The 14,479-nt window shown below is 51.6% G+C and overlaps 1 protein-coding gene across 2 annotated transcripts in view; it reads left to right on the forward strand.

The window, feature by feature from the left end:
* The window catches only part of THAP4 (THAP domain containing 4), a 40,196-nt gene that overhangs the window by 19,751 nt on the left and 5,966 nt on the right, over positions 1-14,479 (forward strand). For both annotated transcript variants that reach the window (XM_025888319.2, XM_025888327.2), the window contains 3 exons: positions 3,882-4,041; positions 5,060-5,169; positions 6,018-6,121. In XM_025888319.2, the coding sequence (XP_025744104.1) occupies positions 3,882-4,041; positions 5,060-5,169; positions 6,018-6,121 (374 nt within the window). The remainder of the gene's footprint in view (positions 1-3,881; positions 4,042-5,059; positions 5,170-6,017; positions 6,122-14,479) is intronic.

Genomic DNA, 14,479 nt, shown 5'->3' on the forward strand with positions numbered 1-14,479 from the left:
CCTGAGCCAAAGGCAGACGCTTAACAACTGAGCCACCCAGGCGGCCCTAGAGCTTACTTTAAAAAAAAAAAAAGTAAAGACAAACAGGTGAAATTAACTTTATATTCTTTTTAACTGGGGGCGCCTGGCTGGCTCTGACTCTTGATGTTGGCATTGTGAGTTGGAGCCCCAAAGTTGGGTGTAGGAGTTACTAAAAAGTAAATGAATAAAAACTTTAAAAATAATAATAGGGGCGCCTGGGTGGCTCAGTTGGTTAAACATCCGACTCTTGATTTCTGCTCAGGTCATGATCTTGTGGGGTCCTGGGATCGAGCCTCGTGTGGGGCTCCTCGCTCATCAGGGAGTCCGCTTCTCCCTCTGCCCCTCCCCCGCTTATGGTGTCTCTCTCTCTCTCTCTCTCTCTCTCTCTCTCAAGTAAATATTTTAGTTTGTTTTACTTAACCCGATACTGTCCAAAATATCATTTCAACATGTAACCATCAGTACTTAAAAGTTAATAAGACGTGTCAAGTCCTCCTTTTTGCCTTGAGTTTTTGAAATCCAGTGTGTGTCTTACCCTTAAAGCACATCTTGGTGGACCAGTGAGGTCAGATGTCCACATGTGGCCATGAGGTCGTGGCCAGTGTCAGAGAAAATGGCGCTCGCTCTCCTGTGCATCTTGTGAGTGTGGCTCTGGCAGCTTCTGCTGGGCACTGCTGTGGAGGAGCCCCTGGTCTGCTCTCCCTTCTCACGTAAATGGAATCCTACAGCGTGTGGCCTTAGCTCTGGCTTCTCTCCCTTGGTTCATCCATGTGGTAGCATGCGTCAGTGCTTCATTCCTTTTTATGGCTAATGATCCACGTCTAGCAACTGTGAACAGCAGACCCTGTGTCGTCCTGTCACGGGGGGACGCCCAGCAGAGGGACTAGCCAGGCTGGGCTCCGCGCTCAGCCTCAGAGGGGTGGCCGCTGTCCTGCGCAGGCTGCGCACTGCACATGCCCCCCCAGCAGGAGGGCCTCTTGGCCTTCCTGACTTTTTCATTTCACTTTTCTCTCCCCCCTCTGTGGTGTGGGTCTGCCCTGAGTCCCTCACCGTCCCCGGCCACTTCCAGCTTCCTTGTGGTGGAGCTTCAGTCTATCTCCCCTGACTTCCTGCACCTCCTGCTTTCTTGCCACTTCTTTCCTTAGTTCTTTTTTTTAAATAAATATTACTATATCTATTTTTTTTAGTTTTTTTTAAGATTTTATTTATTTGACAGGGTGAGAGAGCACAAGCAGGGGGAGGGGCAGAGGGAGAGGGAGAGGCAGGCTCCCCGCTGAGCAGAGAGCCCGACGTGGGGCTCGATCCCGGGACCCTGAGATTGTGACCTGAGCCAAAGGATCAGACGCTTCACCGACTGAGCCACCCAGGCGCCCCAAGATTTATTTATTTTAGAAAGAGAGAAACTGCTCTAGTGAGCGCGGGTGGGGGGAGGGACAGAGGCAAAGGGAGAGAAGCAGGCTCCCCAGTGAGCAGGGAGCCCAGCACGCCCTGAACCCGGGACCCTGAGATCATGACCTGAGCTCACCCGACCGTGCCCCCGTTCCCTTGTTCTCCCGTCCCTCGTTGGGCCTCTTTCTCTTCAGAGGTGGTTGCTTCAGCTGCTGCTGAGCCGCGTGCTCGCAGCCTCACCGGGGCCCTGGCGGTGGCGGGTGCTGCGCCATCCCTTGGCTCGCTCACCGCTCCTCCCAGGCTTTGGGTTCCAGGCAGGGAGTCCACTTTTAGGCCAACTCCCACCCTTCACACAGTCAGTCTGAAGGAGGAGCTGAGTGCACCTCGGCAAGTGGCACATGACGCCCTGTGTGTCAACACAAACGGGGTCCCAGGGCCCCTCCCCAGGCCGTCCCCTCCGCCACAGCCCTCAGCATATTCGGGGGGCTGTGACCTGTCTTCCCGGAAAGTCCAGGCTGCAGGGGGCAGCGGGGGTTAATTCTGTGTTGGTGTTTTTTATTATTTTCTGGTGGAGATGATAATGCTCACTTACCCTGTTCCCTCAGAGAGACCCCGAGAGACTGTGAGGGAGGGTGAACAAGACCCAGCTCTCTGTCTGTCTGGGTCTTTCCCTGTCCCTCTGCCTGCCTCTCTCCCTCCCCGTCTCTCTGTCACTGTCCCTCTGCCTCTCTTCCCCCTCACCCCACAGTGGAGACGCTCCCCCTCCCTGGGTGGCCCTGAAGAGCAGATTTGATGAGGACAGGGCTCCTGCCCTCAGGGCCCCCCAGTGGGGCCGGGTCTCAGGGGAGGGGCTGTGTGTGGACTTGCAGAGGCCGCCCCGCCCCGCGGGCTGAGGAGCTGCTGGGGAGGGGGTGTGGTGGCCCTGGAGGCTGGGGGGCGCCATCTGGGGCGGGGCTGGGCTCATCCCCACCACTGCCTGCCTTTGAGGGGGTCCGAGGGGGAAGCATTGGGTGGCAGGAACGGGAGCAAGTGGTCCCGCGGCTCTGACCCAGGAGAAGGGGCGCAGAGGGCTCCTTCCTGGAGGCGGCAGGCCGCTGCAGTTGCGTCCCTGGCTCCCTAGGCGGCGGGCTGGCCCGAGAGGTAAAGCACGCCGCCCCACCCCGCGGTCCGCTGCGTGTGGACACCAGGTTAGGGTTAGGCGGGCCAGGCCGGCGGCTTCACAGCACACGGGCGGGCTTTCCTCCCTGTCGCCCCAAGCGCAACAAGTGCACCAGACAGACAGCATCTCAGAGGCCATGGCTGGGTAAATAACAGCGATTTCTATTTATTCTGCAAACCGCAGAATGTGGGCTGTCAAGCGAGTGGCTGTTCGAACCCCCAGCCCAAACTACCGGTGCTCTTCCTCTCACCTTCTCTGTTGTTGAGGCTGTGAACCCTGGGGGTGCTGCTTGCTCTCCTGCCCCACGTCCCAGCCATCAGGCCCTTTCCACCGGTGACATTGAGCCCAGGCCGCCCTCCTCCCGTGCTCTGTGCCTCCCGCTCAGACCTCGCCAGGGCCCTTCTGGGGGCCTCCCCAGCCAGGCCAGCCTGCCCCGCTCAGGACCCCCCAGTCCACGGCGTGTCTGCAGAGCAGCTGCGGGCCCCCTCTTGCCGCGACCTCTGCACGCCTCTCAGGGAGCGGTCCTCGGTCCTCACAGTTTAGACCTCAAAATGCCCAACAGCCCTGTGTCCCTTTCTGGCTTGTCAGCTCAGACACGTTACATTCAGCACCCTTTTCTTGGTGTACTGCTGTCTTTGCTCAGTGGGACGCAGGTGTCCCGGGTGGGCAGGGGTCAGCGCCTGTCCTGCTCGGCTGGTGGCAGCAGAGCCCTGCGATCCAGACCTTGGGTTCTGAAGCTTTTACTCCTTATCTCCACTCTAGATTGTAGTTAAGCATCCTGACTTGACTTCCTTTGGTGTCTAATTAGGGGAGTTTGATCACACAAATCTCAACCGCGCCTTCCTCCCTTCCCAGTTGTTTGCAGGCGATCAGAAGAGGCAGGACTGGAGGCGCCAGCCAGGTGGGGCAAGAGCAGGTTTCGCCCACCCTCCCTGTCCCGGCTGCCCGTGTTGCCCCCTGCGGGCTCAGAAATTGGAGGTGCAGCCCTCCGTTCTCCACCCGCAGTGGTGCCGCCAGCCGGTGGAGCACGACCCTGCACCCCGGGTCCCGTTGTCCTTGGGCCTCCAGACCCTCTTGTCTTTTCTGCGTAGGAGCTGCAGAGAGTTGGCGGTGGCAAGGTGACCTTTGCTAATTGTTTGTCCTTTTTCTCCCCCTCTTGACAGGTGGCTAGTGGCATATTCTGGTCACGCAGGGCGTGCGAGGGCGTGCTTCCACACAAAGTGTGTGTGTCCACACAGAACTCAGCAGGGCACGCTTACAAGGAGTCCAGTGGACACAGAGCCCACTGACCGCCTCTTCCTTCTGTCCACAGAGCCCCCCACGATGAACCCCGTGGTGGAGCCCCTGTCCTGGATGCTGGGTACCTGGCTGTCAGACCCACCAGGATCCGGGACCTTCCCGACGCTGCAGCCTTTCCAGTACCTGGAGGAGGTGTACATCTCCCATGTGGGTCAGCCTGTGCTCAACTTCTCGTAAGTGCCCGCCCCGGCTGCCTGCCAGAGCAACTCCAGGCTGACAGACAGACAGGCAGGCAAAAGGAACCTGGTTGTGTTTCAGAGAGGCACCCACTTCCTGCCCTGAACCTGGTCACACGGTGGGTAAAGATGGTACTTTCTGGGTCTCTCGTGTTTTTGAAGATGACCACAAAATTTCGGGCTTGCTAATGCAAACACGAAAGTAAGTGCCTGTGCTGTACCCACCCCCCCCCAAATATTACTGAAAATAAAATGACGTGGATTTCTTTTAGAATCTCCCCCTGAGCTATTTGAGGTCCCAGAGAGGCTGTTAGTATTGTGGTTCTCAGAGTCTTATTACACAGTAAAGCGAGAGTCCTCAGAGTGCTCCAGCCGCATCCTGGCACAGCGCCTGTTCTGTTTCTTACCTGTGAACTGCTCACAAGAGGCAGAGCCTGGTATAAGGCTGGGATTTTACTGTGCACATAGGATGCTTGGGACCACGAAGCATGAAGGAGCCCTGGGGTGGGGGGGCTGCTGAACTTACAGACTTCAGGGTCCCATCTTCAGGGTCAGGGTCAGTCATGGCGGCTGGGAAGAGAGGGAGACAGCACAAACGACGGAGGGAGGCGCGTGTGGGGGAGCTGCTTCCGGGTCAGAGGTGGAAGGTCCTGGGGTGCCTGGTGGCCAGGGCCCACACACGTGGTCTCTCATGTCCCTTATGCTATGTCTCTTATGCATCCCTCTGTTTCCACACGAACAAGAAACTGCATCTTTTTTTTTTTTTTAAGTTTTATTTAAGTCATCTTTCCGCCCAGCATGGGGCTTGAACTTCACGACCCTGAGATCAAGACCTGAGCTGAGATCAAGAGTCAGTCACTTAACCGACTGAGCCACCCAGGCGCCCCAGCTAACTGCATTATTTATATTTGGTGGGTGGGGCTGCTTTATAGAGTGAGAAGTGTGTCCACAAAGTCCGGCACTCTCTGGGGGGTCAGTCGATACCTGGGGCTTCACCTCTCCTGCTTCCCACTAGGTTCAACGCCTTCCACCCGGACACACGCAAACCCATGCACAGGGAGTGTGGTTTCATCCGCCTCAAGCCCGACACTAACAAGGTGGCCTTCGTCAGCGCCCAGAACACAGGTACCCCCCGCTTGGCGGCCCGTCCCTGGCCTGCTCCTGCCCATGCACCATGCATGCCAGCAGAGGGCTGGCCAGCCGGGGAGTCGGCATCTGCCTCCTGCTTTCAGGGTGACCTTTGGGGGTGTCCGTGCTCATGGGCACGTTTGTGGGGAGTGACTGAGTGCTTGTCAGGGTGGGGAACGTCAGGCCTTTGACGGACTCAGCGGGGCTGACGGGAGGGAGCTGGTGAGAGGGGCTGATTCCCTAGTTCTCCCAGCACCAGCTCACGACAGAGCCTCTCTGTCTGCCACAGCACATGGGCGCTTCCTGTGTGCACGAGAACGGGAGGCTCACTGTGCAGCCGGAAGCTGTCTGGAAATCCACTCTGCCCCCAGTGGGAGACCACCTAAGATAGTTAACCAGGCTCATTAGTCAGAAAAGACTCAAAAACACCTGCTTGACCTTTACCTTGCTCCCTGGCTCGAATGAGTCTCACTTCCTAGAAACTGGTGGACAGTCAGAAACTAGCCCATCCTGGAGTGGGCCTGCCCAAGGCATTGGCGAGTTAGAAGTCGGGGGGCAGCCAGCAGCTGGGGCCGGGGGGAGGCTCCCTGGCCTGTTCGATGGGTCAGGGCTGGGGTCAGGGCACCTCGCCCCTTTCCCGCTCCCCCCAGCCCCCGACAGGATGATCCTCCATAGACCCCCTGCCCTGGCTATAAGAGGACTTGCAAGTCTTGCCCCCTTGGTGCCTGGGAGGCTCTCGCTTCCGAGTTCAGACCTGTCGAAGCGCTGGGTGCAAAAGGTGGTGGTAGGAGCAGTGGCATCAGCAAGCCATGGGCAGGCTGCTGAGGACTGATGGCCCCCTGCAGGCATCGTGGAGGTAGAAGAGGGCGAGGTGAATGGGCAGGAGCTGAGCATCACGTCCCACTCCATCGCCAGGATTTCCTTTGCCAAGGAGCCCCACGTGGAGCAGGTGAGTCTGCCCCTGCAGCCTTCCCTCCTCCCACCATGCACTTGCAGTCCTCAATGGGGCCACAGATCACCCCTTGGCCTGTCTGCACCGTCACATGGTCACTCCCCACACATGCTGAGGTGGGGGTGTGCCGTGGCGGAATCCGGTCCCTGGCAGGTGGGCACTTAGGGGTTCTCAGGTCGGCTGCGGTTTTTCAGTCACAAACATCCTTTTACGTTTGGGCTGTCCACTTTGGCAAAATGAGTCCATATCTGTTGGGGAGATTTCTCCCAGTTGAGTTGCTGGATTAGAGGACAGGTACATTTTGCATTGCTTTTCTTGACGACTGTCCCCTCCAGCTCTGCAGGGACCTACCTGCTTCTCTGCACTGTCGTCTACATGGCGTGTTCCAGACTCACTGGTCTTTTGAATCTGATCCATAAAAGGTGGTAGCTCATTTGTGTTTGAAATTGAATGGATGCAAGGGAGCATTTCCCATGCTTGTGGGCCGTTTGTGTTTCTTGCTCCATACGGTTGATGTTCAGTGTCATTGCCTGTGTTTCTTTGGGCTGCCATCTGACTGGTTTACGGGAGCTTTCTATGTACCATGGCTGTTTGTGCGGCAGATGTTTCCCCATTTGGTGGCATGTGTGAGTTTGGTTTATGATGTGTTCTACTCAACAGATTGCGAGCTTTTCTGTGGTTCTCTCTGGGGGTCTTTTCCTTTATGGGGTCTGGATTTGGATTCTTGCTCTGGAAGGCATTTCTACTCACATGATGAAATTAGTCTTCTGTTTTCCTGCCCTCTTATAGCTTTCCCTTTTACACTTAGACCTTAGTCCCTCCCAGATTGGTTTTCACATGATGCCATGTACAGACGGGTGACCAGCAGTCCCCCAGATTTGAAATGTCATGCCTGTCTTAAGCCCATCCCCATAAATAGGGGAGGAGGGTCTGTTCCTTTTGTCTATTTCTTCACTGACAGTAATTTAAAGTCATGTAATAACTTAGGTTACCGTAGTTCTATGTCCTATCTTAATATCTGGGGAAAGTTCCTGATATTCTTTACTCCACATTTTCTTGGTTAATTCTTCTGCATTCCCTTTTCTGGGCGGACCGTCTGGTGAGTTTGTCCGGGTCCACACTGTTTACGCCGGGATCATATGAACACATGGATTAATTTGAGGACAAGGGGAGTACTGGTCAGTAGCAGTGGACAGCAGCGTGGTGGTCTAGTTTGGGGTACTTCAGTGGGTACCAAGTTAATTCCTTTATAATTTTAATCATGCAGGTCTTGGACGTTGCATAGCTGGGTAACGCTGTAGCGCTTTCTAGTTTTTGAGGGTGTGTCAATGGCACGTGGCCGCCGTTCTGTCTTCTGAGTGTGTTGATGGGGGGGGTGAGGGGGGCTCTGGCTCTGTGCTTTTCTGCTGAACCGGGACATCCCATCTGACAGCTGGCTCTCGGGCACAGCCCAGATAGAGCGCTTACCCCGCAAGGTGCTTGCCCGAGGCTACCAGTTTGTATCTTTGCCCGCCTCTGCTTCTGAGAAACATAAGTTCTTGATTTTGTGTGTCGGGTAAGCATGTCCTGTTTCTACTGTGGTGAGAATTATATTCAGGAATGGGTTTTGAGTTCCATCAGATGCTTTTGCAGCCTCTTTTGGGAGGATTCTGTTTTTTCCACTTGAAGCTGTTGATGCAGTGAATTGTATTAATAACTTCTAAGTGTTGAGGCGTGTTTGCTTTTTGAAGATAACTCCTACTTGTCCTGATTTTGGTATCAGAGTTATTCATAGAGAGACCTGGGCACTTTTTAGCTGTGTCTCTTCCTGACAAGGAGGGAGCCCCATCGACATCGCCTGGTCCTCCTAGATGTCCTCAGGAAAGCGTCTGGGCCCAGTGGGGGGAGTGCCCTTGCTCTCCTCCCTGCTTACCTGGCCCTCCGACCTCCCTGCATTTGCAGGGTCAAGGTTCCCAGGACCAGTGCTCTTTAATCTAGATTTTCAGAGTTTGAGGAGGAAGTAACACTCACTGCTTTCTCTACATCTGCCATTCTGTGTCCCCTGTATATTTCTGATCTTTTGCATATGTCTGTTTTCTCTTTTTCTTGCTCATACTTGACTTTATCAGGGATTTGGGGGGGGTGGATTTTGTTTGTTTGTTTTTGCTAGAGAACTAAGTTTGGGCTTTATTAATGAAACACAAGAGTGCCTCTCCGTAAAAGGAGGGCGGAGGGGAGGGGAAGCCGCTGAGGATGGGGTGGGGCCAGAGCAGGGCTCAGCTCTTCAGGGTGACATGCTGACCAGCGGTTGACTGGATGCGGCTGGGTTGGCCTGCCTGCTGGGTCAACACGCACAGAACCTGGTAGGGAGAGGGAGGCTTGGGCTGGAAGCATCTGTCTGTCCTCCCAGCAGCTGGTGGGCAGAATGCCTGGCTTCTGCAGATGCCCGGGAGCGGCAGGTGTTGGGAGGGGTCCTTGCTTATCTGTTGTTGGAGCCTGACCTCACCCCTTCTCTGTTGCCCTGCTCTCGGTGCTCGGTCACCGAGGACCCCACACAGCCCACCCAGTGGTGCCCTACAGCAGCCCTGAGACAGGACCGGTCCAGGCCTGTGCCCCCATTTGATGCTGAGGATCAGAGAGGCCCCTGCCTTCCAGAACCTCCCCCCATTAATGCTTGCTGCCTCCTGAATGGCTGCCCCCTGCGGCCAGAGCTGCTCTGACGGCCAGCGTCCCGCCCTGTCCTGCTTGGTCCTCGGGTGGGGGCCTCTCCAAGTCCTCTGACCACTTCCACTGTGTCTGCTCTCCTTCTCTGAGTTGGATGTAAGCTCCTCCCCAGTTACTGGTGTGGCCATTGTCCCTTCCAGTTTGTGTCTTTGCCCCCCCTTCTGCTTCTGAGAAACAGAAGTTCTTGATTTTATGTGGTTCCATTTCCCAGGCTTTCCTTTCTGGATTGGTTTTAGAATTTCTTACTTAAGCAGGCTTCCCTGAAAACAGGTCAAAAAATATATATTCTATATTTTTTTTCCTGGAAGCATTACAGCTTGACCTAAAACCTCCCCTTCAGGTCATTAATTCACCCATATTTGAGTTTTGTGCAGTTGAATGCTGGCTGCCCCGGCCCCTGCTGGCAGAGCCTGCCCTCCCCGCCCCCCACCCCTGCCAGTTCCCGCTAATTACCGTGGCTTACTAGAATTTTTTTTTTTTTACTTAAAAAAAATCAGCTGTCTGGAGGTGTAATTTACATACAGTTAGTGCATCCAGTTCAGGTGGACACCCTTGGAACATGCCCCGGTCAGGATGAGAACAGCCCTTCACCCCAGAAAGAGCCTTGTGCTGCCCCTGTCAGCCCCCAGCCCCCCACAACCAGGGCCAGATCTCTGTCATTCCACTAGAGTTGCATCTTGTAGGATTCCCTGTAAATGGAGCCATACAGTGTTTACTCCTTTCATTCAAGGTAACATTTGTGAGATTCATCCATGCGGTTGCGTTTAGTGGTGGTTTGGGTGTTTTTGATTGCTGAGTAGTGTTCCACTGGGCAAATATGTCACAGCTCCATCTGTCTCCCCTCTGTTGACGGACACCGATTAGCTTGTTTCCAGTGCTGGGCTGTTGGGAATAAAGCTGCTGTGAGCATGTGTGTGGACGTGTGTCTTCCCGTCTCTTGGGTGAGGACCTAGGACTGGGACTGCTGAGTCCTGTGGGGAGTGCCAGGTGAGCGAGCCGGAGCCACTGGGCTGGGTCTCGTGCCACTCCACCCCCCCCCGCCACGTTGGTCCTTGAGTGACCACTGTCCTGTGGCTGCACAGGGGTGTTTCATGCAGTTAAATACATTTCCCAGGGGCGCCTGGGCGGCTCAGTCATTAAGCGTCTGCCTTCAGCTCAGGTCATGGTCCCAGGGTCCTGGGATCGAGCCCCACATCGGGCTCCCTGCTTGGGGGGAACCTGCTTCTCCCTCTGCCATCCCCCCTGCTTGTGTTCCCTCTCTCGCTGTGTCTCTCTCTGCCAAATAAATAAATAAAATCTTTAAAAAAAAATACATTTCCCAGCTGACTGATGATGTCGGTCCTCCTTCCGTGGTGCTTATTTGCCACTTATTTCTTGTTGAAGCAAGCATTCCGATCCTGGGCCCCTCTCTACAGCGGGTTGAGTCCTGAGAGTTACATGTTCCAAGTACAGGTCCTACATCAGGTGCGTGTGCTCCCAGCTTATGACAAAACATTTGACTTTTCATGTTTGCTTACCAGCTTTTTCTTTTATGCTCTGTCCTTTTTGTGCCCGGTCTTAAATTCTTTTGCCTAACCCAGGCTGCAGAGATTTTTAACCTGCATTTTCTCCAAGAATTGTTAAGGTTTTCCCTTTTGCTTTAAGGTCTATAATTCTGGAATTTGTGTTTTTGTATGGTATGAGGTAGGCATCAAGATTCTTTTATTTTTTCCCCCCGGATAGATAGATACCCCATTGTTCCGGCACCGTTTGTTGAAAAGACTGCCGTTATTCCCTCACCCCACAGTGAGGTGCGCTTGCATGGGTCCATTTTGGACTCTCTCATGCTCAGGTGATGTCTGAGTTTCTGTGTACACTGAGGCCACGTGATCTGGATTACTTAGCTTTACAGTAATGTTTGAAATCAGATCATATCGCTTGTCCAACTTTTTTTTCTTTTTTACAAAATTGTTTTGGGTACCCAAGGACCCTTTGCATTTTCGTATGAAGTTTAGAATTAGCTTGTCAACTTCTAGAAGAATTTTTTAGGATTACTTGAATTTCGAGATTAATTTGGGAAGTACCATCTTCAGCAAACTGACTCTCCTAATCCAATACCATGTAAATCTCTCCATTTACGTAGGATTCCCTCACCCTAAATTGTGTTGTAGTTTTCAGTATATGTGTTGCATGTATTTTGTAAAATTTATGCCTGGGTATTTTGTGGTTTTTGGATGCTGTTAGAAATGATTTCTTAATTTTCTGAATTATTTGTTGCTAGCGTATAGAAATACATTTGACTGTTACACATTGATTTTATATCACATAACCTTAAGTTCACTTTTTTATTTTACTCATTTTTTAATAGATTCTTTGGGGTTTTCTACACAGTCATGTCATTTGCTGTTAAAGTGTCACTTCTTACTTTCCAGTCTCGATGCCATTTCTTTCTTCTGCACTAGGACTTTGGAAAGGGCAGCCTATGTAACGTTCGGTACCGGTGGTGGGAGTAGACGCCAGGCCCTGTTCTCTGTTCATGGGAAGCACTCCGTCTTTCACCATTGGGTGTGATGGTTGCTGTCGGGTTTTTACCAATGCCCTTTACCACATTCTGTTTTCTTATATTTTTAGTTTGCCGGTTATTAAAAATTATAAATGGGTGTTGAATTCTGACAGGTGCTTCTGCTATTCAGATGCTTCTGTGATTTTTCTCCTTATGTGGTGAGTTATAGGAACAGGGTTTCAGATGTTGACCCAACCCCACATTCTTCAGATAAACCCCAATAACAGATAATTTGTCACTTTTAGTTATTGCTGTTTACATTACTAAAATACGTAAGTTGAAGGATTTTTGCATCATGTTATTTCTTTTATTCTAATTATCCTGAGTTTAATTTCCTCTTTTTTGATTTCTTAAATGGGAAACTTAAGTCACTGATATTTAGCCCTTTTTCAGTTTGTGATGCACCACTTGAAACTATGAATTTCCCTGCAAGCCCTGCTTCAGCTGCATCCCGCAGGGATGAAGAGTGTGCTCTTATTACCTCCAGCTCAAAATACTTTCCCTGGTGACTTTCTTATTTGAACTGGGTCATTTAGAAGTATGTTACTTACTTTCCAAATATTTGAGGATTTTCTACATAATCTCTTGCTAATGATTTCTAATTCAATTCTGTAAAGCCCAGAGAACATGCTTTCTGAGTTAGTCTGCCACAATATATGATGTAACTTGGTGAATACTTCATGCACACTCCAAATAAATACGTATTTGACAGTTGTTGGGTGTAGTGGACTTAGTTCAAGTCGATTGATAACGTCATTCCGATTTCCTTTATACTGCTGATTTTTTTGGGCGGGGCGGGGGAGGGGAAGGTTCTGGTTCTGTCTGATTACTGAGAGGTGCTCAAATCTCCAAAGATGATCGAGGCTATCTGTTCCTTTCTTGGGTTCTGTCTGTTTTTGCTTTATGACTTTGAAGCTCTGTCGTAAGATGCATACATGTGATGATATGTATTATATTTATGAAATGTCCCTCTTGGTAGCTTGTAGTATGTACCTTGAAGTCTGATGGTAACAGAACCGCACCTGCTGTCCAATGCTTGTTTATTTGGTGCATCTGTTTTCCTACCCTTTTTTTTTTTTAAAGATTTTATTTATTTATTAGAGAGAACACATGAGAGGGGGAGGGTCAGAGGGAGAAGCAGACTCCCCACCGAGCAGGGAGCTCAATGTGGGACTCGATCCCGGGACTCCAAGACCATGACCTGGGCCGGAGGCAGTCGCTCCACTGACTGAGCCCCCCAGGCGCCCCTTCTGTTAGCTTCTTATTTGTGTCTTTCTTGTTTCTTTTAATGGTTGCTTTGAGGCTAACAGGGTAAATACTAAACTTGCCAAAGTCTATAATCAGTATGGTACTGTTACAGTCTCCCACTTCACGTTGATCTTGGATAATCCCCACTACTTTACAGCTGACACTTTCCTGGTCCTGCTTCTGGGTTGTGACCTTACAGCTCTGTAACCCCACTGACCATTTGTTACGCTAGCATATATATGTAAATACGTATGTAAAATGTGTACACACACATACTATACACCTTTACAGTATTGTTACTTCCGCTTTTTTTTTTAAACATTTTATTTATTTGTGAGAGAGAAAGCAAGCACGAATGGGGAGGGGCAGAGGGGGAGGGAGAGAAAAAAATCTCAAGCAGACCCTGTGCTGAGGGCAGAACCTGACGAGACGGGGCCCAATCCCACAACCGCGAGATCATGACCTGAGCAGAAACCAAGAGTCAGGGCTCCTGGGTGGCTCAGTCGTTAAGCGTCTGCCTTCGGCTCAGGTCATGGTCCCAGGGTCCTCGGATCGAGCCCCGCATCGGGCTCCTTGCTCAGCGGGAAGCCTGCTTCTCCCTCTCCCACTCCCCCTGCTTGTGTTCCCTCTCTCGCTGTGTCTGTCTCTGTCAAATAAATAAATAAAATCTTAAAAAAAAAAAAAAAGAAACCAAGAGTCAGACGCTTAACTGACTGAGCCACCCAGGCGCCCCAGTACTTTTGCTTTAAAAATGAGCTGACTTTCAGAGACATTACAGTGAGGGGGTAAAAGCAATCTCTCCTACTTACCCACTTATTTTCTATTTTGTGTTGTTGTTTTCACGTTCCTTAGACCCGTGTCTCCCAGGGCATAGTTTGCCTTCATCCTGAAGCCCTGCGTTCATGCCTTCTTTGCAGTATAGGTCTGCTGTTCGCTCGGGGTTATTTCAGTCCCTATTTAACTGTGGTTCAAATGCAAATAACAGACTTTAGCATCTTAACAGTTCCTGAGGCTACACTTAGGTGGTGTGCAGACGTCACCGCCATCCATCGCCAGAACCCTTGCATCTTACAAAACTGAAGCCCCCGTGCCGTTAAGCAGTAAGTCCCCCCCTCTCCTCCCACACCCCCTGAGGTCCCCCATTCTGCTTTCTGTGTCTACGAACCGACTACCCTAGGGACCTTGTATAGGTGGAATCACACACTAGTCTTTTTGTGACTGGCTTATTTCGCTCAGTGTTCCTCCATGTTGTAGAATATTGTGGGATTTCCCTCCTTTTTCAGTCTGAATGGTTGTCTGTCGTATGTGTGTACTGACGTCTTGCTTATCCATCCGTCAGCGGACGGCAGAGTTGCCTCCGTGTTTTATCTACCGTGAATAATGCCGCCATCAACTTGGGTGTACAGATATCTCTTCAAGACCCTGCTCTCAGTCCTTTTGAGGGTGTACCCAGAAATGGACTTGCTGGGTTGTAGGGTAGCTCTATTTTTTTAATTTTTTGAGGCACCGCCATACCGTTTCCCAAGCGGCTGCACCAGTGTACGCTCCCGTCAGCTGTGCATGGGCCCCAGCTCCCCACGCCCTCACCAACACTGGCTGTTTCTGCTTGTGTTACAGCAGCTGGAGTTGTCCGCTATCTCAGAATCCCTTATCAGATATGCGGTTCCCAAATATTTTCTCTCCTTCTGTGAGCAGCTTTTCCACTCTGCTTATAATATCTTTTGATGCATAAAAGTCTTTAATTTTCATGAATTACAGTGTGTTTGAGTTAGTTTTTGTGTGTGGTGATAGGTAAGCATCCACCTCCATTCTTCTGCATGTGAATGCCCAGTTTTTCCAGCACGTTTGTTGAAGAGACTGTC

This window comes from Callorhinus ursinus, unplaced genomic scaffold (genome assembly GCF_003265705.2).
Source record: "Callorhinus ursinus isolate GAN/ISIS: 27379988/994484 unplaced genomic scaffold, GSC_fseal_2.0 scaffold96, whole genome shotgun sequence".
Lineage (NCBI taxonomy): Eukaryota > Metazoa > Chordata > Mammalia > Carnivora > Otariidae > Callorhinus > Callorhinus ursinus.